The sequence below is a fragment of the Larus michahellis genome, chromosome 1 (genome assembly GCF_964199755.1).
Source record: "Larus michahellis chromosome 1, bLarMic1.1, whole genome shotgun sequence".
Classification (NCBI taxonomy): Eukaryota; Metazoa; Chordata; class Aves; order Charadriiformes; family Laridae; genus Larus; species Larus michahellis.
In genome coordinates this window covers 214,269,550-214,294,031 of record NC_133896.1, presented here as the reverse complement: position 1 = coordinate 214,294,031, position 24,482 = coordinate 214,269,550, and the positions used below count along the sequence as shown (strand labels likewise).

The 24,482-nt window shown below is 51.4% G+C and overlaps 1 protein-coding gene across 2 annotated transcripts in view; it reads right to left on the bottom strand.

The window, feature by feature from the left end:
- Nucleotides 1-22,173, bottom strand: part of SLCO2B1 (solute carrier organic anion transporter family member 2B1) — a 62,747-nt gene extending 40,574 nt beyond the window's left edge. Inside the window, exons 1-2 of one of the 2 annotated variants that reach the window (XM_074572224.1) lie at nucleotides 21,843-22,173; nucleotides 7,139-7,242 (exon numbers count right to left, since the gene is read on the bottom strand). In XM_074572224.1, the coding sequence (XP_074428325.1) occupies nucleotides 7,139-7,219 (81 nt within the window). In that variant the 5' untranslated portion in view covers nucleotides 7,220-7,242; nucleotides 21,843-22,173. The remainder of the gene's footprint in view (nucleotides 1-7,138; nucleotides 7,243-21,842) is intronic. The other variant, XM_074572223.1, reaches the window with a different exon arrangement.
- Nucleotides 22,174-24,482: the final 2,309 nt, after the last annotated feature.

Sequence of the window (24,482 nt, the reverse complement as noted above, 5' to 3'; positions counted from 1 at the left end):
CTGTGCTGGGGTGAGGGTGCAGGGCAAGCTCCATCCTGCCTTTGGGATGTGCCAAGGAATGTAGCTGCACCGCCATGCCTACCATAAAAGAGGGGTCTGGTTTTCTCCCAGCAAGCTGCTGCTTGCAGCTCCGGTCATCCAGACCAAAACCCTACACTGGGAGAAGGATCCGGTGCTTTCTGCAGCCCTCAGAGCAACCACCACATGTCTCCCCCCCAAGTCTGCTTGGGTTTGGGGGATGCCCTCCATGCCACAGCCTGGAGGGCAGGGCTTCCAGGGGATGAAGATCCAGACCTGGAGTGAAGAGAGCTCCTTCACTGAAATCCATGGTGCACTTTTATAGGCTTCTCTTTCTCTTTTCTGCAAGAGAGAAGCCATACTGCAAGTCCTGGGGAACACGGCTAAAGCTTGTCATTGGTGGCAGGACATCACAAGGGGATTGCAGCAGCTTAAGGAAACTGGAGGTGGAGGACAGGGGTCCTGGGTGATGCCGGGAGCTGGGGGGGTGGGTAAAGACAGCCCAGCAAGAGCCCTCAGGTATGCACCGTGTCCCACCGAGGCAGCAGGGGCAATGGAAGAGCCGCAAAGGCATCCGACCACAGTGCAAACAGCAGGATGAAGCGAAGGGAAGGAAATCCCCACGGGCTGCCCGGCAGAGCTTCCTAAGATCAAGCTATCGATAGCAGTTTTTAATTAAACATTTGAAGCTCTTTTCCTCAACGTGTGCCTTTTTAAAAGAAAAAGACTGCTAACAACCAAACATATTAGAGGGGCCAACATCTAATGCTTTTGCACTGCGTGTGTTGAAAGCGAAAAGACCAAGAATTTTATAAAAACCTGGGTGCCCAGATAGTAACCGTGCTAGTTACGGCAAAAAAGGTTTTAGACACAAGTCAGAATCCCAGAGCAACCAGGAAAATATTTAGAAATCAAGATGGAAATGGTTGAAAAGGAGGAAACAAACAGGGATTTGAAGACCATTGCCTGCATTGTCTCCAACTTCTGCAGCGATTCTGAGGAAATGTCACATAAAACCTCATCCTTTTGCAAGATCTGACAGATTTCCCATACTTCCCACTTCTCCATGATGGTGATTAACTTTCCTAAGGTAGCAAAGTGGGAGGTCTTGCAATTAAAGTTCTGCAAGGCCAAGCTTCCTTCTTGCCCCTCAGGGAGTCATTGCGGGCAACCACCCTAACCACGGGGCATTTTTAGGCTGGGGAATGTTTTAATGAGTGAGAAACAGAGAGCTGGTAATTGCTAGTGTGTGATTTCCAGTTTGCCCCACGGTAGCTGTGATGATAGTGGTGGGTGGTCAAGCCCCAGCAGTGTGTCTATCGCGGAGCTGCTCTGGGACCTCTCATGATATGTGGTGCAGGGCTGACCATGTGCAGACCTGGACGCCACCCTACTCCTTTCTCAGCTACATCTGGGAGATATCCCATGCCGCAGGGCAGGCAGATCCTCTGCACCATCCTTCTGTGCCATCTCGTTACTTTTCCCGAGGACTTGAGGCTGGGGTCCCTCCATACCTGGACTTGGGACTGGTGGGATCAGCCAACCTGGGTCTGCGAGGCTATTCCAGCAGTGGGAGAAGATTAGAAGGTGTCCTGGGTCTGAAGACACCAGCCTTTTCCCAAGACCAGGGCCCTGACAGCAGGTCACAGTCATAGAAAGACAGAAGCAGCCCCAGAACCGGGCGGTCACAGAAGCCACCCCAAGCCCAGCTCTCTGGCACCTCTTTCCCATTGTGGGCCAAGCCACATTCACATCCTTTCCCTTCTACATCAGTAGAGTTAAAACAACTCAAAGAATCCAAACGAGTGCTTGCGTAGGCTGAGGAGGAAGGAAGGGAGAGTTTTTTTAATGGCTTTTTTTAAATAAACATCTGTGCAGCGTTATTACAAGAGCCTGCTCAGGCTCTGTGTTGGGATCACACCAAACATTGCACTACATCAGGGTCAGACAGTGCTTGGTACTGATGTACCCCTGCCAAAAACACCCACCTTGCAATGCCAGGTGCAGAGCAACCTTCCTCCTCTGGAGCTGTGGCACGAATATTTCCCACCACCCGAGAGTGCCCAAGACATCTTCCCAGTGCCCCAGAGGTAAGAGCTGCACCCCCGCCAGGTCTTTGGTGAGGTGCCCTCACCCACAGGCAACAACATCCCAACACCTACATCTACACCCTCCACAACCAGCACCGGGATGAGCAAGTCTCCGCTCTACCACACATTGAACGAGGAGCTTCTCTGCAATCATGCACTCTCAGAGGAACTCGCTGCTTTTCTGCTTTTTTCTATATTTTGGAATATATTTTTGCAGGCTTTGCTCTACTAAGCCATGCATCGTGTCAGTGAGGTATTGCTGCTCCCACTCCGCACGTGTAAGAGAATGGAGAAATGTACTCAATCCTACGCAGCCATTAAATTGCAGAACTGGGGATTAAACACCAATATCTCCTCTTTCGGTGGTCTGGAAAAAAACTTCTTACAAAGCTTCCATTGTGTTTCTAGTGTTGGTCATGGAGTTTGGCAACAAATCCTCCACGTAAGGGCTCTGGAAGGCGCACACACAGTCTTGCCCCAGTTGCCAGAGGGAAGTCCGTATCACGCTGTTTCCATGTGTTTAGGAGACTTTTGCTGCTATTTTAAGGAAGGGTTTTGTGCCTCAGCACATGATAAAATCCCATGTGCTGGGCTGTACTTACAGAGAGGAGAAAACAAGCCGGGGAGGAATCAGCTTGTTCCAGTTTTATCACAAGCAGTTGTGTGTAATCAGGCACAAGTCCCTACCACTGTCCAGAAGCCCTTGTAATAAAGGCTTGGGGCAGGGACAGCTCTTGAACTAAAGCACAGAGCAGAAAACACCAAGGCCTGAAGCTTGTATGTAGAGTGAATGTCCTCTGCCAGCTTCTCGACAGCTTTAGGAAGTGGGCACATGCACAACATCCCTTGAGGAGGGGTGTTGGGACCACAAATGTGGTCCCAATGAACCTGGAAGCCACCTCTAGGGCATGAAGGTCATTGTGTGTGTCCTCAAGGTGCAGGAAGGCAACAGGTAGGGTCTGGCAGGGATGGGAAACATGTGGCCATGGGACCATGGCATCCTCCTGTGGCCATTCACCTTGCCATGCATGTCCCTACCAGGAGGGGTTTCACCAACCTTGCCTGATGCCTGAAAACATGTACACCTCAAACAACCCAGCAGTGACCGCATTAAGAACCCCAGTTTACAAATGTCCAACTGGCCTTTCAGATCTTCCAGGTTTCCCAGTTTTATTGGCCAAAACCTCTTTATATTGACTACAATGGATCACACTATGGACTATGCTTTACCGCCCAGCAAGTCATTGCTCTTGGTCTGCTTCCTCTTCATCTGCAGGTGATCAGTTGCCATAACACTCATTTAGTCTTTCCAAAAAAATTTCTCCTTCTGTAGCAGTCTTCATCAGAGGTTCCCAAAATACTTCTCTGTGTCTTTGCATGAGCAGCTCTTCATCAGAACTGCTCTTCCCAAACCCGTGTGTCTGGCATGGGATGCAAAATGCTCCTTGAAAGCCAAGACAAGACATTGAAATTTAATGGAAGCAGCAGCAGACCTGATTTAATCTGCTCTGATGGACTGGACAAATTCATGCCAGGTATCTTAAAGGCTCAGGGACCATCAGCCCTGGGAACATTCCTCCTAAGGACAGTTTTGAGTTATGCCTCTCAGTTGCATTTTGGCATGTGGCAATTAGTTTTTGTGACACGCTCTCTCTCCCTGGAGATATATATATAAAAATGTATAAAAATTGCAGTGCTGTGATTTTTGGTCCTTCAGCCACTTCAAACACATAAACCACATTGTGCAACCGTTTTGTGTTTCTGCAAGAACCATTCAGACCCTGGACTTGAAGTTATGTTTTCTGAGGAAGTCATTTAGAAACCGGACAGGGTGACCTAACTTCTTGAAAACAACAAAAAAAAAAACCCCAACAAAAAAAAAACTGCCCAGAAAAAGAGATCTGGGCAAAACATCCTGTACTGAGTATAATAGTGTGCTTGGAGACATTGCATGGTCAGGTCAGCTCTGCCTTAGGGGTAAAAACAAGTCCTTCAGCAGTTTAATGGGGAACAGAATTGGAAGAGAGGATTTGCCCTCTTTGCTGTCAGGATAAGGCCTGGCAATGGCTTCATCGAGGCTTTTCCCAGCCTTATGTGATTGCAATCATCCCTGAAGCCTCCCACGATGCTCCTCTGACCTGGGGGGATCAGTCAGGGCTTCCCTCCTGAGCTCCACGCAGAAACCCAGCAGTAGGGTGTCCATCATGAGAAGAACCAGTCTCCACCAAAATCCCGCTCAGGGTGAGCTCCAAAGACCCTCCAGAAAGCACTAGACCAGCATTCACGGGCAGTTTCAGAGCTGCCCATCACCCTGTCCAGGTCCGGCCTGAAATATTCTCCATGAAGAGTTCCTCCCCATCTACCTTCATGGATACCTTCACTCAGCAAAACAGACATTGATTCTGCTCGCAGACCCGAGCTGACTTTGCATCTCAGTGGTTTTAGTCTTTGAAGTTTCAAAGCCCTTTAAAATATCTCTGCATGGAAAAATCAATGGGATTTTATTTTTAAAGATAATCTTGCTGTTATGTGAAAAAAAAAAACAAAAACCCAAACAAAACCAGAGTTGAATGGACTGAAAAGAGGATGAGGGGAGAAACCTCAGGACTGTATGGCACCAAGCTCTCCCCTCTCCTGTGCCTCCAGCTGCTGTAGCTGTGGTAACCCTCTGCCTCAGTGACTTCTTCTGAGCTCAATTCCCCCCTGCCACAAGGGGTGAGGTGATTAAATTCACCAGCATTTGTGAAAAATAGCAGAAAAACCCAAAATCTTCCCCACAAAAATGACAGAGAAATCTTGAGCCTTGAAGACTGGCTGTCGTCTTTTGCTCTACAACCTAGTGAGACTCCCTAAGGACTCAGCTAATTGGCTTTCAACTACACCCAATATAGCATCGAATTGGTGACAACGCTGTCACTATCGAAAAGGTGCAGTTATTCAACGAAAGGAGAACGAACCAGCCCATGGTTCTGCAAAGAGCTCCTCAGACGCTCAGCTGGAGAGGACCTGGGGTTGCCCTGAGTCCAGCAGGACACGTACAGCATTGCATGGCTGTAAGACTTCGAAGAAGCAAGGTACATATGACTGGCTCTGGTTTGTGTTAAAATTAAATGAAGACAACAAAGAGAAGGAGGAATCTGATCTCTCAACTTACCAAGTCACTACCGACTCTCCTAAGTGAATGAAAGCATCATTTCCTGCACACGCTTGCAGCGACATGCTAAGAGAAGCTCATGTTGTGTGCGTATTGCATGTGTATGAAGAAAATCCCCAAACTTATGGCTGCATAACAAGGGAAAAAGCGTTTTCCATCTTCTTCTCCATTTATTCTCCCAGCAGTCTTTGATCTGCTCCCACATCGTACCGCCTCTGGCTCCCCCAGTGCCTCAAGCTCCCACTTCGCTGTAGCCCATTCCCACAGCAAACCACTCTATACCTGTCATCTCTGTGTGTTTAAACAAGAGCATCTTGAAAGCTGATGTTCACATGCCAAACGACATGCTCCGTTGAACATAGCAATCGCCCTCCAGCTAGACCAAGAGTCGGCTTACTTTTGGTTTCCTGCTTCCTTGCGATATGTGAGAAAAGAGCACAAAACTTCCAAAATGTCCTTTTTGTAGAAAAGAAGACGGAAATATTAACTTGTTCCTGATGCAAGCTGAGCACTCGCTTTTTCTGATATCACTGCGGTCGATGTTGATTATTATTTCCCCTTTGCAGATGCTCATCTGATATAAATGTTTACACCTTTTCTTTTTTTCTTTTGAGTGTTGCTACACTTCTCCAATAGTACCTTTCAGCAGACCACCAGTTGCTCAAGGGATGTGATCATACCATCATTGTAACATGGGATTTTTAAATATGCCACTGTCACTATACAAAGAGAAAAGGATTATCCACCACCTCCATAGCCAAGGATCATGGATCCTCCTCTGCAAACCACTGAGCAAGCAAACAAGGAGCTGAGGAGCCCCTCTGGTGGTGACACAGCCATGGGTAGGAGGCAAGAGGCCATGAACATCTGCAGGTGAGCTCAAGGTCAATGTGCTAATCTCGCACAGGCAGCACTGGTCCCTCCACCAGAAGATCTCAGCTTCTACTGCATACAGCCTCACACCCCTTCCCAGCTTTGAGAAGGGGAAAAAAAGGGACCTTCACACAGGGTTACCCATGGCTCAGCGGTTTGGGTGCTCCAGGATAAAGGGAACCTGACTTCATGCCCATGTTGGTGAGTCGAGCTGGTCCTCTGGGCAGCCCTCTGGTCATGAGACTACTGTGCAAAGTGACGACCATCTCCTGCCTCCTGTGGTTCCCACCACAACCAACTTTTGGGGCTTCTCCAAGGGGCTTAACAAAGCCCACTCCTCTGGCTGCCTGCCATGGACCTGTCAGAGGGTGGAGGAACCATCTCCCTGCATGACCCCAGACACCCAACAGCAAGACAAGGAGGAGCCGGGTGAACTTACATCAGGGTCAGGGGGCGTTACAGGATGCGTGGCCTAAATCATTGCTTAGGACATATGTTTTCAGTGAATAAATTCAATCAACGACAGGGTTTAAGCCAACTAGATGCCATTTCTTGCCTAAATGGGGACTAATACCCAAAGCTTTGCAGGCTGCTGCGTGCCAAGCTCCGAGCGTGAGCATCGAGTCCCCCTTTCCTCCATCTCTGCTGCCCCCGTTACACACATGCATTTATCATGGACATAATAAACAAATTATTTCCAGGAAGACTGAGGCTCATAGCTGCTTTAAGACCTGGGATTTGTTTCTCTTGAAGGTTTGCTCTGGGCTCTGGGAGTTTCACTGACAGAAGTTAAATACCTCAGAAGCTGAAAGTTAAACTTGCGTTGCAACATCCCCGTCCCGGCTGCACGTCCAATAGCATTTCTTCCGCGGGGAGCACCCCATCCATATGCAAATACATTTTGTAAACAGAAATGCTATCGATGCCTTCCACAGAAATAGAAACTCCTCTTTACCAGGCCAGTAATCCAAGAGGGGGATTAGAGAAAGCCGGAGGTATTTACCTTGATACTGAGAAATGGGTTCCTGCAGAGCGTTTTCCGGGACCCATCCGGGTAGCTGCTCTTTGTCGCGGTACTCGTCATTCTGTCAGGTCTCCTTTATCCGCCTGCCAAAATAATAAATTCAGCACAAAGCTAAGTTGCTCTGCCTGAATTCGCCTTGCTCAGCACAGCAAAATCCTGTCGTGCTTTGCAAACACCCACACAGCAGGCGCAGGGTCGTCGTAAGCAATTATTAATTATTCCTGTTTTTCATTTTCTTTTAGCATTTCGCTTCTGCAAAGCAAAAAAGCAGCCTGCAAAACACTAACACGCTCAACACCAGGGCACCTGAGAGGTTAAAAATTATCAATCATTTCACTCCAAAGCAACAAAGCAGCGCTGAGCCAGGATCTTGGTGTGCCTAAATCCCAGCCACACCAGAGCACAACTGGGGCTGGCGCTGTTCAACATAACCAAGGCCAATATTGTTTAAACATTATCTGAATGGGTACTGTTTAACGCCCTTATCAATGACCTGGGTGGTGATGGGGCAGCCAGTTGGCAGGAGATGCAAGACTGGGAGGCGGGACTGTCACAGCCGATGATCGTTGTGCTGCTCTCCGTAGGGACCCGAACGGGCTGGAGAACCTCATGAAGTTCAAGCAGGAGAAGTGCAAAGTCCTGCGGCTGGGGAGGAGCAACCCCAGTCACCAGCACTGGCTGGGGTCCAACCAGCTCCGCAGAGAATGACCTTGGGTTGGACACGAGCCACCAACGCTCATGGCATGGCAAGCCAGCCGGGCTGCACTAAGAGGAGTGTTGACATGATCTCCAGAGTTCCCTTCCAACCTCAGCCATTCTGTGGTCCTGTAATAATAATTTCAATACCCCTAGGAGGAAGGAGTGCAATCTTTACTGTCCCAAACTGTGGGACTCTGATTGCTCTGATTAACTCCTTCATATCCTTGAACTACACAAGACATCTTGGCTTCTTTTTGTCTGGTATCAACCACACACCTAGATGGACCATCCCAATTAGTAAACAGGTTTCCAGATCGCCTAATCCCACCCTGAACCTCAACCACAGGGAGCATCCTGGGGTCCTCACATGGTGCCTGGGGCCAGCTCTGCTCTCCACCGTGCTGGTGTGAATCTCCTTGAGCCTCATTTCCTTCCCCTTCTTTCCTTCCTTGCAGCTCCACAAACCCCAGAGCACCTTCTCTGATTTGGTTAGATACAGCTGAGGCCAGGATCCAGCCTTCACGTCATATATTGCTCTATGTCAAGTTGTCTTAGCTTTCTAGGTATGTTTTTAATTACTCAGTGACACCAGAGTTGAAGGTCAATGCTATGGAGTTAGAAAAATACCCACAGCATTGAAGAGAAGGGAAAAGCAGTTGAGAGGAAAACCCAGCTGGGCATTAGCTCAGCTCTTGGTGCTGGAGCAGCCTTGGGCCAAATGTGAGGGATCTGCTCAGACATGAAGAACCCACAAAGGCGAGGCCAAACTCACCAGCTGCAGCTGAGGTCCCATTTACTGCTAAATGTCCTTATGGGATGCAACTGGTTTCATCTCCCCATCACACAAGGCTGATGGTTGCAAGAGGGCAAGACGTACAGAAGAGTGCACATGAGATCATGCAGCTTCGGAGATGCTGGCTGGCCAAATGGCCTTCCCAAGAGCTCTGCCTAAATGAGGGTGGGTTTGGGGGACTGTGGGCTTGAAGCAGGAGGCACAGACAGCTCCTGCCTGCAGCAGAGGATCATAGAATCAGAGAATTGTCCAGGTTGGAAGACACCTTTCAGATCTTCAAGTCCAACCATCAACCTAAGACTGCCAAGACCACCCATGTCCCTCAGCACCACGTCTGCCCGGCTTTTAAATACCTTCAGGGATGGCGACTCCACCACTGCCCTGGGCAGCCTCTTCCAATGCTTGACAACCCTTTCAATGAAGAAATTTTTCCTAATATCCATCCTAAACCTACCCTAGTGAAACTTGAGGCCGTTTCCTCTTGTCCTATGGCCTGTTCCTTGGGAGAAGAGCCCGACCCCCCCAGCTACCCCCTTCTTTCAGGGAGTTGTAGAGAGTGAGAAGGTCTCCCCTCAGCCTCCTTTTCTCCAGGGTCCAGCAAATCCTTCTCCATCCCTCCATACGCTGGGTCTCTGATGGATTAAAGCCTTCCTTTCCTGCCTCTCATTTTCACCCATTGTGTTTTTTGAATCCTTCCACATGTGCTTTCTGCCTCTCAACCACCACCTAAATTTAACCGCAACAAGAAATGTAAATCTGTGGGAAGCCACCTTCCCCCTGCCTGCACCACTGACCTCCTTCCCTTTGGACCGGCTCTCCCTCCTCCCTTCTCACTGGCTACATCTGCAGAATGAATGATGTGCGGGAGGACGATGTCTTTGTTGGGTTTTTAGTGCCCAGGCATCCTGCTCAGGAAGCTGTATTGTTTGGAGGCACGTTAAACCCATTAGGCTTTAGCTTGTTGTTCAGTACACTCTAATAGATGTTTCCATCTCAGCGGCATCTGCGAGCTCTGCAGCAAATGGGGTGAAAGGCTTTCCATCATTATTTCACCTAATTCTATTTTCCCCACAACGAGAGGCAAAGGAGCAAGTACCATAGCCTCAAACAAATTAACAAATGTACAGGTTGATGTAAATTCTGGCAAGAGGATACTGTCTTAACTGCGGCGTTTATACAACCCTTAAATGCCCTGCACTGGAGAGGTAAATTCAAGGGGAGGATCTGCATGTGGCTGAGTTACAAGCTCCAGCGCGTTCTCTGCAAAAACCAATTGCTGCCCTCAGCCCCATTTCAAGACAAGGAGATATTGCTACAACAAAATACAGGATGGGATCAATAAAGTATATTTGACCATAAATTAAAGCCTCCATGAAAAGCTCCCCTGAACCTCTGGAGGGTTAAGCAGCGCCGGAGCAAAAGCACCTGCCTGTCTCCAGACCACGGCGTCCAATATCTCCTGTCTCTGGGAGCAGCCCTGTGATGAATTATTTGCAGCTACCGACTTTGCTGCTGGAGCCTCTTGAAAGCTCAGGGGCTCCACAGGGAAAAGAGGAAGGGTGCCAGGGTAGAGAGGGAGGAAAGCAAAAGGAGTCTGAGCCCAGTTTTGCAGGGATGGGCACGTTCACGGAGCTTTAATGCCCTTCTTTCCCTGGTTAACTCTATTAATGTCTTTCCTGGCCCTTCTCACCAAAGATATGCTCAAGCAGACCTGCAAACAGCAAGTCCTGTGTTCTCTAGGAGTATTTTGGTCTCCCTGCCCATCCTTTCCAGCCCCTCCTTTAAATGTGTTCATCCTTTGACCCTTCAGGGTGTCCAGGAGCCTCCTACACCTGGAATTAGTCCAACCTCTTCCCTAATGAGTTTTCATAGACTTCTTGTAGAAAAAAATAGTAGAAAGCACTGGTAGGAATGTTTTCGCTAATCCCTGCCCAAGCAGGGTGTAAAAGTCCCTCACGCTTCACCGTGCACCATAATGACCCCAAATTTCCCACACTGCCACAGAGGAACTCAGTTCCTCTTTCTCCGGGGGAGTCCCCTGCGTGAAGGAGAACCTGCATCGTCTCTCAGCAGCTGATGGCCAAGGTTGAGTCCCCAACATAAGGACATGGACCTGTTGGACCGGGGCCAGAGGAGGCCCCAGAGATGCTGGGAGGGCTGGAGCCCCTCTGCTGGGAGGACGGGCTGAGAGAGTTGGGGGGGTTCAGTCTGGAGAAGAGAAGGCTCCACGGAGACCTTGGAGCCCCTTCCAGTCCCTAAAGGGACTCCAGGAAAGCTGGGGAGGGACTCTGGATGAGGGAGGGGAGCCATGGGACGAGGGGGAAGGGGTTTCCACTGCAAGAGGGGAGATTGAGCTGAGATCTCGGGCAGAAATTCTTGGCTGTGAGGGCGGTGAGCCCCTGGCCCAGGTTGCCCAGAGAAGCTGTGGTTGCTCCATCCCTGGAGGGGTTCAAGGCCAGGTTGGCTGGGGCTTGGCGCAAGCTGGGCTGGTGGGAGGTGTCCCTGGCCAGGGCAGGGGGGTGGCACTGGGTGGCCTTTAAGGTCCCATCCAACCTATACCATTCTATGATTCTATGATTCACGGCCAAGCCTGACTCCACCCCACTATGCACACCTTCATCTCACCTTCAGCAAGGTTTCCTACTTCCATTTCACACCTAAGAGAATGCACTGCATTTGAAAGAGGGAGGGTGGGTGAGCCACGGAGAGACCCAAGGGGATACACTCAGCAGAGATCTGAAATGCTGCAAAGGTTGCCAGCAGTTAAAAATGATAGTAACCTATTGCATTCAGATACCGTTGAACCACAATGCTGCTTTAAGAAGAAAATGAAACAGAAAAGTACTTTGATCCAGCAGAAGGGGCAATGACCAGTGCAAATAGAAAGGCAGATAAGACTTAATTGATAAAAATCAAATTGCATGAAGATAGCAGCATGCCAAGGTCAGTCTGGTTCTTGTTTCCTTTAACTGGGTCAAGCCCAGCCGTGGCAGCACACTCCAGGGATGGCACTTGCTTGGGGATAGCCATGTTTTTCTCCTAGGGAATGGACATCTATAGATGGAAAGAAGGATTATTTTCAATTAATGCAATTTCTCCTAGGTAAGGCCAAGAGGTCTCACCGAATCTGCTCCTCTGGAGGAAGGAGGCAGAGCTGGTGCTGCAGGATTAGTGCTGAGGCTGGGTACGGCAGGGGAAGGAGGCAGAAGGGAGCAATGAGATAGCAAATCCCAGAAGATACACCTGCATCAGGGTAAGGATAGAAGACAGCAAAAAAGACCAAATCCCAAGGTGATTGGTGTGAGGGGGGATGTGCCCGGGTCAGGTCTGCAGCCCTGGGGTCCCTGGTGGCCCAAAGACCCTCCAGCATCCCAGGAAGAGGATGTACGGTGGGGATCACTATTGCTCCAAGCATCCCCGCGCGTCCACGGTGGCACCCACAGAGAATGCAGGGGCCACGCCAGGGCCACAGGAAAAGGGGAGAAATAGTCAACCCCGAAGTGCCACCCCTTGATTTTGGAGAGCCTGACCCACTCCCAGACCAGGACCTGCACCCGCATCCTGACCTCAACTCCGGAGCAAGCTGCTTCCCACCTTTGTGCCTCAGTTTCCCCAAGAACAAGCCAGGGAAGAGACACCACCTGCCCCTATAAAGTCTTTGGGGAGCAGCAGATAAGCTGGGACAGGCAAATGCTGGGGGTTGCATCAGCGGGGGTGGACTTAGCACAGCGGATGCCATTCCCTGAACATGCTGTGGAGGAAAGGGAGCTGCAAAGAGCCTTGTTTACTCCTTCCTGCAACTTCTGCAGGCTGCACTCAGCTGTGCCTGAGAAGGAACCTTGTCCTAGACAATAAAGCACGAGCTGAGATGCTGCTGCAAGAGCTGGGACTCCAGCTAGGGAATGCTGTCTAGACGGTTGGGGTGGTTGAAGAACCAGGCTGTGGCCATGGGCAAGTCCCTGCCCGCAGGACTGAGGGCAGAGGATGGTCCGAGCTGCCTTCAGACCCAAGGGCAGCCCAGCAGCAACCCTTCTCCTTCCTGAGTCCCCTCCAGCCATCCCAAAAACACGGGTTCTGCATGTTGGTCTATTGGCGACGGTAATCACGAACTCATAGAATGGTTTGGGTTGGAAGGGACCTTTAAAGGCCATCTAGTCCATCTTCCCCTGCCATGACATCTTCAACTAGATCAGGTTGCTCAGAGCCCCTTCCAACCTGACCGTGATGGGACATTTCTGCAAAGCTGGAGTAGATGCCACCGCCTGGCTTCAGTCCTCTGGTGAGACATTAAGCAGGACAACATGGCCGCTGGAAGCCTGCTTGGTGAGCTGGTGGCCTCTTGCTGACCAAAGGCGATGAGCTTATCCATGGATGGGAAGGGATGTCTGAGAAACACAGCGGTGGGGCAAGTAGTGGTGGCAAAGGCATGTTTCTCCCTGAACACCTGCTGATGGACATGCCTTAGGAGTGGGATCTCCTCCTCCCGGGATGATCTTCACCATGGATGTCAAGCAGGCCAGTGTCTGCTCCCCACTACACTTTCACGCCTCGCTAGCGCACAGAGCAGCCCAGTTCTGCTCTGAGAAACCCCTCCGAGAACCTCCATCCAAACGCTTCACTGTTCGTCCTCCCTTCTTCCCCTCCTCGACTGCAGGGAGCGAAGCCCCACAGCGCAGCAGCGTTTCTGCACTGCTCTGTCATGCCCAGCCGTACCCACCAGCTCCGACACAGCTGTATTCCCTTACACACTTCATCAGAGGGGAGAGGTGTTACCCCAGCGAGGTACTTATGATGCCAAATGCTGCTCTGCTGGAGCCCTCAATGATGCATTTCACCTTTTGTCCCCCAAATCACAGGAGCGTGAAACTCATTTGCTAGGGAGACACAGCCACCGAGAGGCAGGGTGACAGGCAGAGGTGACAGGAGCACCACGAGCGGAGTCACTGACCCTGGCACAAAGCCCTTTAAAGCCAGCGCTGCACCTTGATGAAGCAGAAAATTGCTTCCTTATACGCCTGCAAGTAAACTCTTGAGCAAAATTGCTTCTCCCATAAAATCCAGAGGGACTTGCCGTGCTCAATGGCGGTGCTTAGGAGCCTGGTGAGGCGCGCGGGTGGCTGGGTTTCACCGAGGGTGGCCTCTGGGAGACAGTGTTTTCGGTGCAGGGGCCCAGTGAAGCGGCTCATGCAGCGGGACCCCAACCAGCAGCTACCCAGCACCCACGGAATTGACCCATAGACTCCCGGGAAGGTGATGGATAGGTGGTCGTTCAGAGAGCAAAGTTGCCTGTTGCTGGCGATCCATCGGTTGATATTATTCCTTCAGCTACGGATGAAGGATTTGTCCTCAGAGACCTTTTTTCTCCACATTGCTGTCCTGGGGCACAGCATCCCTGGGGAAGGTAGAGCCTCGCACGACAAGCCCCGGGTGTTGTGGGGACAGGGAGCTGAGCCGGGACACACCAGCAGGTCAGTCCCGCACCAGATGATGCCATAAAATATTGCCATTAATTACAGCCTTGCTTGCCTGACCTCTCATCACCGCTCCCAGGAGACAGTGACAAAGCGACAAAATGGGGGGCAACAATCTGGGGAATAACCCCCCATCTGTACAGAGCTCGGCCAGATAATCCCATAAACCTTCGCAGCACAGATTAAGATCACAGAATCACAGAATCTTCATGGTTGGAAAGGACCCTAAAGATCATCGAGTCCAACCAAACAACCTACAATCTCTGCCACTAGAGCATGCCCTGAAGTGCCACATCTAGACGTTTCTTAAATGCCTCTAGGGGATGCTCCACACGTGCTCCCAAGATGTCCTTTCTTTGATGCCAGGGCAGCCAAAGTACCCCAAAACCTCCCAGTTTCTCTGGGACATGTGCAATGGTCCTGGCTGCGATGTCAGGGGACCAGGCTCGGTGGCACCAGGGTCCTGTCCCATTCCTGAGGACGTAAATCTATTACAAAGCCTTTATTAATAGCAGTGAAGCTCCCGTTAACTGAAGAAGGAAAAGCACGCGCTGGGCTCAGCAGAGCTTGAGTAAACAACAGCGAATGTAACACAGCAAATTAAATCCCAGCAGGGGAGACAAAATACCAGCAAATATCCTGTAATCTGTCTGCCTTCTACTGAATTTCTAGAGAATTTGCATTCACCGGTGGTAAAACTGGGAGAGTGTCGGCGTGCGTATTGATGAGCGTGCCTGTGTTAAATGGGAAGCTGGCTTGGGAAATGTGGGTGCAAAGATGTTTTGTAATCCAATGTATACACATCGTTCCCTGCCTGGAAAAAGATTGAGGGATAAAATGGATGTGTAGATGCGCCCAAAAGCTGTTTCCATCTTGCACCAACTGGCAAAAAGAAAGTGAAAATGAGATCAGCCCAGCTCAGTGACTCTTTGTAATGAGAAATGTGTCAGGGATGACACATCCCAGAAACCTCACAAGAAGCTAAACAAAAGGAAATCTGTTACTGAGAAGTTAAAAGATGAGAAGGAAGAGAAAAATTGGTGTTGAAACCCATGAAATGTAACCATGGTCGATGACGGAGAGGCACCAGCCCTGCTCCGGTGTGAAGCACGACCGGGTGCTCTCCGGAGATCCCTGCTGGCCCTGACCCCCACTGACCTGGGAAGGATGAAGTCCTCCTCCCCATTTGCGTGATGAGGTCTCACAGACCTCCTTGGTGCGCCCTGCCAGATGCCGGAGTCTTCTTGGAGGGGTCCTCACCTGCTGCAGCACTGCAAGATGCAGTGAAGGGGTTGCATGGGGACTGTCCCCATGCACTGGATAACCCTTGTGGTGGTGGTTGCCATTGTCATAGGAGCATAGAATCATAGAATCACAGAAGGGTTTGGGTGGGAAGTGACCTTTAAAGGCCATCTAGTCCAACCCCCTGCCCTGGGCAGGGACATCTCCCACTAGATCAGGTTGCTCCAAGCCCCGGCCAACCTGGCCTTGAACCCCTCCACGGATGGGGCAGCCACAGCTTCTCTGGGCAACCTGGGCCAGGGGCTCATCGCCCTCACAGCGAAAAAATCTAGGAAAAATTCTATCTGGTCTAAATCTATTATACCCAGTCTAAACCTTCCCTCTTTTAGTTTAAAGCCATTGCCCCTCGTCCTATCACTACAGGCCCTGCTAAAAAGTCTGTCCCCATCACTCATCCTTGGGAAGAAGACAACGTCCATCGCACGGGCTGGGGTGGCCTCGCCGGCAGGAGAGGAAAGCACCCAAGAGCAGAAGTGGCTCGGAGCGCAGGGGGAAAGAATCGCAGAGGTTACAGGCGAGGGAGGTTTTGCGGCCAAGATCCCCCTCTCAGCCAGCTACAGCAGCATCAAGGCTGGGAATCATAAAATGACACGAATCATTCACCCGGTTTCATTTTCAAAGGCTGCCCAGCGCTTGGGAGCCATCGGTACCCCCAGAGACCCTCCCCGTCTTGCCGTCCTGCTGCTTCCTGAGCTCTCGTGGGATACATCCCGCTCCGTGCTAAAGCAGCGTCTCGTTACATCTCGGCGCGGCTCCTGCCCTTGGTTTCTCCCCACATGAACTCCGGGTTTGTTTGTGCTGGCTGTTGTGCTCTGGGTGAAAGCGGTTCAGCTCAAGGACACGTGAGACGTTTGCCAGACAGGGAGCTGCCGGCTTTGCAAGTTTTACTCCTTCTCCCTAAGATTTCATGCAGTATTTTGAATAAAAAAGTTAGCCCTCTCCTCCGGACCATGCCAGATGCTGAGCGTACCCTTGTACGGGGGATGAACAGATGTGGTGCGTACTACAAAAAGGCCATATCTTGTGTCCTCGGTGGCAATTTTCTATTTTAGCACCACCTCCTGTGTGTTTGGCAGGGAAATATTCCCTACTTCAAGCAGCTCGAAACCTCAGGATAGGAGTTAAAGTGATGAATTACGTACGAAAAGCCCTTTCCCCAGCGGGGACCGGCCTTTCCGTAGGCTGCAGACACGTGCTCAAGTCTATGAAGAACACATCTGCCAATAGAAGTCTGAAGGAAGGCGATCCCAAACCAGAGTTTTTCCTCATTTGGGGGTTTTATACACCGCAAATACCTTCCTGATAATTTTTTTCCTCCTTACTTTACTGATGCTTGGGCAGGAGTGAAAACTGAGAAAAGGATGGGCTTTTTGCTCCGTGTTTCCAAAGAGCTGTAAGACTTTGCAGGGGCGTTTGCTGGAGGAAAGGGGTGAAAGCAAGAAAAAGGCAGGGGGCAGAGGGGCTCCAGCGACCGACGGATGCAGACACACACCGATGAGAAAAACTGACTTTTCGAAGGGGAAGCTGTTGCAAAATGAAGAGCAGGAGACGCTGCAAAAGCCTTGTAAACGCAGCCTGAGTGAAAGCCCCAATAGCTCCCAGGAGCACAGTGTTCCTGCAGCAGTCCAGATGTTGCTTGCTATATATTTTCTACAACTTCTTTTAAAAAAAACCACCCAAACCCCAATATTTTCCACCTGCACACACCGTCTGCCCAGGACCGTGGACATGATCCCCCATGCTGATGCTGAGCATTGCATGAGGAGCACCTACACACCAGTTCACTTGCTTCCTACACATTTATTTCCACGGGACATTCCAGGGCAGCTCTTTCCTCCCTCCAGATTAACCCGTAGATTAGCAATCAAGGCAACCCCAAATTTTGGGGAGAGACCAGTAAGTTTTACTTCACCGGGAGCTGGGAACGACGCCGGCCACCCGCACGCAAGAGAGATTGATGGAAGGGTAGGTGCAGAGAAACGCTGCTGCGATGGACGGGGAACTGAGAGTAGAGCTTAGGAGAAGTGAAAAACTTCCTGACCCAGCTAAAAGAGAGGCAGAGAGGAGCTGGTTACAAACACCCAGGGGGAAACACTGAGGGTAGAAGAGAGTTGGCGACATTACGGGGTGATGTTGGGACAAAGAGCAAGCGCTGGAGCAAGCCCCAGCCCAGTGCGGCCATCGAGAGCTGAAGCTGGCACGGGAAAGGGAAGAAACATGGATATTTTGGGCAGCGGAGGGGATTAATTCACAGAATCATAGAATCATAGATTCATTTGGGTTGGAAGGAACCTTAAAGGTCGTCTTTTTCCACCCCCCTGCCATGGGCAGGGACATCTCCCACTAGACGGACTAGACGTCATTCTTCCATTATTTAATGTTAATGGACTGCAGAAAAGTCGTCTTTATTACAGAGGCATCTTGCTTCTCTTCTTTTTACTGCCAGGTGGTTTTTACACCATTTAGAAGCAGCATCTCCTGCTCACCCCGAGAGCAGGTATGGACTGGCACACTCCAACGGATGAAGGAAGCCCGGTGAAAAAGGAGATTATTTTCTGGAAGTCCCCAGACCAGCGGCTGGAGCCACGTCTGGCCCCGGCTGAGCTGCTCGTCTGCAGCCCGGCACCCGGCCGGCGACGAGCCTGCTCCTGCATCCCTGGGAACAAACTTGTCCCGAGGTTTCTCCAGCCAGACGCCCACTATCGATCCCTCCCGGAGGAGATTTCAGAGCCTCGCAGTCTTTGAATCACGTTTCAAGCCAGAAATTCCCCGCGTCGCTCCCTGCGTCTTAGACCACTCTCTCCATTTCTTGTGAAAATTAACATTTTCAAAGCTTGGGGGCTAACGACAGGTCCCGAGATGGGGAATGAGGCTCCCAAACCATACCTTTGAGTCTACATTTAGCAAGGCAATGGCTGGAGACACCGAGCATTTAATCCCCACGATGGCTGGAGCCAGGGCATGTGCCGGAGGTTCAGGATAAAGACGGGATGTGCTGCCGAGCTGCAGCGAGAACACAGTGCACACCGGCACCCCCAGAGAAGCACTGGGACCAAACTGGGAGACAGGAACCACAGAGAGGGTGGGTTGGGATTTATTTTTGACGAGACCAAGGTCCCCAGAGACCCCCGGGCTGCTGCAGGGGGAAGGGCAGCAAACCAAGCAGCCCAGCAAGGCTGATGGCTGGGTGAGGAGTGCTCGGGTGAGCCAGGACGAAGCATTTCAGAGCCTGGAAATGCCAGCAAAGGCAAGAACACTCAAAGAACAGGGGGGAAAATGAAGAGAAACTGGTGTATATCGCAAAATATACAGCTGCTGCCTGTGGGCGGTGATGCAGGTGGATGCCACGATGGATGCCACAGCAGGGAAGTGACGCTCCTTTCTAACGTTTTTCACCTTTTCGCCGTCTTCTGCCTGAACACAAGACACCAGAGACCAGTGCAGGGCAGAAAAAAAATAAAAAATGCAGTCATGAAATTTCTGCACACAACTGATAAAAGGCCTTTTGGAGCAGATCGATACGGCTTGGACCACGGATGAGAAATCGGATCCTGATGGGAGCTTGGATAAAGGATGCTCCATTGCCCACTGGAGCTGTACCAGCAAACGACGGGCGAGCTGCACTGCGCTGCCTCAAACGGATGCTTTATCAGGTTATCAAACAGCTGGTAGGGTGAAATACAGACATGAATTTTGATAAGCTCCTGAAGCAGCTCAGCTCTGGCCTGTTTGTGTGGCTGGGTATCCTTCGTGCTGCTCATAACCAGCCCTAAATGTTTCTCTTTTTTGCCTCATTTGCCGTTGTTCTTTGATTTGCTCCAACATCCTTCAAAAGCAGCGTGGGCAGCAGGGCGAGGGGGGGGATTCTGCCCCTCTGCTCCGCTCGGGGGAGACCCCCCTGCAGTGCTGCCTCCAGCTCTGGGGCCTCAGCACAGGAGAGACACGGAGCTGTTGGAGCGGGGCCAGAGGAGGCCCCGGAGATGCTGGGAAGGCTGGAGCCGCTCTGCTGTGAGGACGGGCTGAGAGAGTTGGGGGGGTTCAGCCTGGAGAAGAGAAGGCTCCACTGAGACCTTGGAGCCCCTTCCAGTCCCTCAAGGGGCTCCAGGAAAGCTGGGGAGGGACTCTGGATGAGGGAGGGGAGCCATGGGACGAGGGGGAAGGGGTTTCCACTGCAAGAGGGGAGATGGAGCTGAGATCTGAGGCAGAAATTCTTGGCTGTGAGGGCGGTGAGCCCCTGGCCCAGGTTGCCCAGAGAAGCTGTGGCTGCCCCATCCCTGGAGGGGTTCAAGGCCAGGTTGGCCGGGGCTTGGAGCAAGCTGGGCTGGTGGGAGGTGTCCCTGCCCAGGGCAGGGGGTGGCACTGGGTGGCCTTTAAGGACCCTTCCCACCCAAACCATACTATGATCCTTGACTGGCATTTTCCTTTTTGCACTGGACCTGGAACACTAAGCACAGCAGTGAAGAGCTCAGAGCCTGCCCGGTTTGGACACGAAGCAGCAGGACCTGACAGCATCAAGGTCCAGAGATCCCACCCATTTCCCAGTGCACTGCAGGGATTCCAGCTGGAGAAAGCCCATGGCACGGCTGCAAACCCATGCACATGGTGAAAAGGTGCCTCAGACACGTATCCAGGCGAGAAAGGAGTGAGGGAGGGATGTGCCCTTCTGACACGATCATTGCTCAAAAAGCACCAGAGGTAGAAGAGATCTAAGGTACATCCATACACAGACCTTGCAGAGAGCCTTGGGCATAACGCGACTCTTTAACGATGAGAAACCTGCAAACCTGCTCAGTAACGGGACCAGTAAGAAGTTTTACAGCCTCTGCAGGCGGACATAAAGCATCCTTGAGCAACCCTGAGCCAGTGCCCCGAGGCGTCCCCAAATAAATCACGGAATCATAGAATGGGTTGGGTTGGAAGGGACCTTAAAGATCATCTAGTTCCAAGCCCCCTGCCATGGGCAGGGACGTGCTGATGGATTTCATCAGGTCGCATGGGCTTATGTACCTTCAGGTTCCTTAGATGGTCTCTGCTCCCTCTTCCTACAGCCTGGATGTACTGCCACGGACGGGGCAGCCTTGCCCCTGTCTAACCTTGCCCCTGTCTAACCAGATCCGCAGGGGCTGGAAGCAGAGGGGTGCAACCGCCCCCGCCCAGGGTGGGAGGTCTCCCCCACCCCATCCCGGCACAGCCAGCCCCATTGTCCCCATGCCCTCCAGGGAAACTATAGCTGAAACCCAACAGAAGCAGCAAGCGTGGTCAAGGTGTGATCAGCTGGGCTGTGGGAAGCACAGAGCCTTCTCCCAGCTTTTAACCTCACCTCTATCTGCTAAAAATCAAGGTTTTCAGGAAGGACAGGCTTGGCCCATGGCTGTCTCCCAGGAGGCTATGCCCACCTCCAAGGCTTAGAGCATTGGCTGATTTAACAAACATACTATTTGCAAGACCCATGAGAAACCAAGAATCCTAATCATAGAATGTTTTTGGTTGGAAGGGACCTTAAACACCATCTAGTTCCAACCCCCTGCCCTGGGCTCCAGGGCCAGCCCTCCACAGGGCTTGTCCCCAGACTAAGCCCTCACCTCCAGAACAGCAAATGTACATAACAAATAAGAGGGATGCAGCCCATCACCTTGGTCACTGGGCTATTTGCACCTTCCCCCTCAGCTTGCAGAGCTGCACAAAAGCTTTCCCCCTGCTGTTAACCCTTTCCTGCTCCCCGCCATCAATTTTCTCAGAGCCAGGAGGGTCACATCGGCTTTTTCTAACCAGCACGGGGCTCCTGCCTTGAACTGGTTCCTCTCCCAAGCAATGCACTGCTGGAGAAGCTTGGGTTTGGCCAGGGTTCCCCGGGTGGCACCGACACTGTCCCAGCCCAGGTACAGGTCAGGTCCATGCTTGCATGGCATCCTCCCTGACAGCCCGCCAAGACCTGGGGTGAGAAGAGGAGTTGAGGTAAAAGAAGCAGCAAAACTGTAAGAGAAATGAACGGCGGCAGCCTCGGGGCTTGGGAAAAACTCCCTGCAAAGGGAGAAATAAGTGGAGCTGCTGTATTGGAAAAAAACGACTCACATAAATAAGGGCAAGCAAAGAGGAAGCAACAAAATACATGTGCAGAAAGCCAGCGTGGAACAGGCGTGGGTAACATTTGTAATCGCTCCTTGTTGGGTTTTTTGTTTGGGTTTTTTTTTTTTTTTCCTTTAGCTCTTAAGCCATTGGAAAAAATCCAGCTCCTGAGCCAAAACAGGTTCAAGGAGTTTTGCGAAACACCGCGGGAAGAAGCAGCTTGTGGAAACTTCACATCTCCCGAACCCCATCCCCGCCCGGCGGCTCGCAGGCGGACCCCGCGCCCGCCCGGTACCCGGCTCATCCTCGGCATCTCCCGGCCGCGGCGAGGAGCCAGCGCTGCCGTACTCACGGTTTCAAGGACTCTCCCGATCCCAATCCCACCGCGTTGGGAGCAAAAAGTTTTCCTCGGGGCCGGCGGCTGCTGGGGCCATTCACTACTTTTACTTCCCAGCCTGGAGGTGGGGATGGGTGTGTGGAGGTGGGGCTTAGGCTGCAATTTCAAAAGCCGGACTGCATTTTAATCAAAACTTTTGCAATCTCTTTCGATAGGATTTTTTTTATTTGGGGGGTTTTTGTGTGGGTTTGTTGTTTTTTTTTTTCTCTTCTCCTGAAGTTGCAATCCAAAAAATGACAGAGCTGCCTATGCGGTTTGCTGAGACAGGGCTTTGCAAACTGCTTACACAGTCCCAGTCCAAACTGGGCTTGGCTTTGACTCCGTCTCCTGGCTCCCGTCCCCTCTCCCCTCCGACCAAGAGTCCCATCCCTCCGGGGCTTCATTTTCTTATTCCAATTGCTTTATCTGCATTTATTTCTTTAACTTTTGAAGCTGTGGTGTTAGCCTGGGATTTGTGACCGGGAGTGTGTGTTTGTATAACCCCGGGATATTCATTTTTCAATAGCTCTCCCTATTGCTTTTTCCCACTGACCACTAAGATATTTCCAGATAAAAAAACAGAGGCACTAACTAACAGGCAGCCCCAGTTAAAGCTGTCAAAGGGAAGCTGGGATTTCTCCCGTTGGGGTTCTTTTGGTGCCTTTGTGTGTGTTTGGGTTGCGTGCAGGGGACGGCTGTGGGTGAGCACTGGGGATGTCCTCTCCTTGCTTGGGTCCATCTGGATGCTCTGCCTGGCTCCTGGCACGGCTCCTTCCCAACAGCCTTCGCTGTGTGTTCCTCCTCCCCTGGATGTTGGGTTTGCTCCATCTGCTGATGGCTTGTCTGGGGACGGTGACCTGTGTGTGCCCGCAGTGCCATGGATGGAGCTGGCCTTGGACATCTCTGTGCCACAGATCTCTCATAAGGGAGATGAGGTGCTGCCTGCACTCGGACACCATGAGAGGAGACAGAGCTACCAACTTGTTCTGGAAATGCAGCAATGAAGAAAAACTCGGTGGTCCGTTTTGCATAAACAGGGGTGTAGAAGTTCTTGTAGAACCTGGTAGTCACCATTGAGCTTCACTGGCTCGTCACAGCCAGGGAGACACCCACAATCTTCGGGTGAAGGCAACGGGAGAGGATGCAGTCCCCAACAGGAGCTGGCTGGAGGGGCTGTGTTTAATCTGTGGGCTTGGAAATACATCTGAGCACCCAGGTGAGGACGCTTGCCTTAACCACCCCATGAGCTTGATCCACCCCAGGAGGCTCCTCTCGGTCACCTCTCCAGAAGGAGGTGATGGAAACATCACCAAATCCCCCTGGAGATATTGCAGGTGCTCCAGAGAAAGGCATAAACTGATCCTTTCAAATCAGGTCCCTGCACATCCATCCCCAAGACCTCTGGTCCTGCCGGCCTTTCGCAGCTTCAAAAATCAGCATTCCCACAGTTTACAGGGCTCTCCTCACCAGCCCTAACCCTGCTCATACATTTCCCTGCTCAGAAAATCCAGGAACCTCACCGCAGCCACCTGCAGATGGACTAGCTGTGATGCAGAGCCCGATTTATAAAGCTTTTAGGTGGGACTGGGAAGATGGTCCCTCTCCAGCTCCCTCCTCCTGCCACTGTACCATGGTGGTGCGAAGCTCAGGGGCTGCTCAGTGATCTGGTAGCATGGAAAGGAGGTCAAGGAGGGAAAGATTTTAGTAGGGCAACCTCAGTTATGGATTCTCCGAGGCTCAGCCATGCTGTCCATCCAGGGGAACCCAGGTTTGGTAGCTCTCAAGAACTGCTGCAGCCATCGCTGCCTTCTTTGAGCTTTCAATGGGATGAAGAGGGCAGCGCAAGGCTGACATGAGATATTGGGTCCGGGCAATTAATGCTGAAGGTTTTTTACTGCTTTGCTTCATAAACCCAAGTCCCTGGAGGTTACATTTTCAGGACCAAATGCCGTGAGACTCCATGAGCTGCTGCTCTCTCAGTGGATCACACACTCTTATCCTGCACACACTTTTGCAAGTTCACTCTATAGTCTCCATAAAAGCCATTTGTGTGTATCTTTTTCAAAAAAAAAAAAAAACAAAACACCCAACCAAACAGTTTGCTTTGAACCTCTTCAAACACCTGGATTTCAAATGATTTCAGAGCTCTGGAGGACTGAGTCCATCCCTTCACCTGCTGCTACCCCTTGGCCAAAACACTGCACACTGCCCAGGCACTGCTGCCGGTTCCTCCCACTGCCTTCCTCGAGGCTGCCGGGGTGTACACGGCCTCAGCGGCCCCAAACGTCAGTGTCTGGGGCTGGAAAGGTGTGCACGAACCCAGGTGAGGCTTTGCCAGGGCAAATTCACACTTGGATTTCATGACGTTGCGGCCTGGGGACCAGGGCAGCTGCAAAGTCGCATCCAAGGAGAACACAGAATCATAGAATCATAGAACTGTCCAGGTTGGAAGGGACCTTTCAGATCACCGAGTCCAACCATCAACCCAACACTGACAAACCCACCACTACCCCATGTCCCTCAGCACCACGTCTGCCCGGCTTTTAAATCCCTCCAGGGATGGTGACTCCACCACTGCCCTGGGCAGCCTCTTCCAATGCTTGACAACCCTTTCGG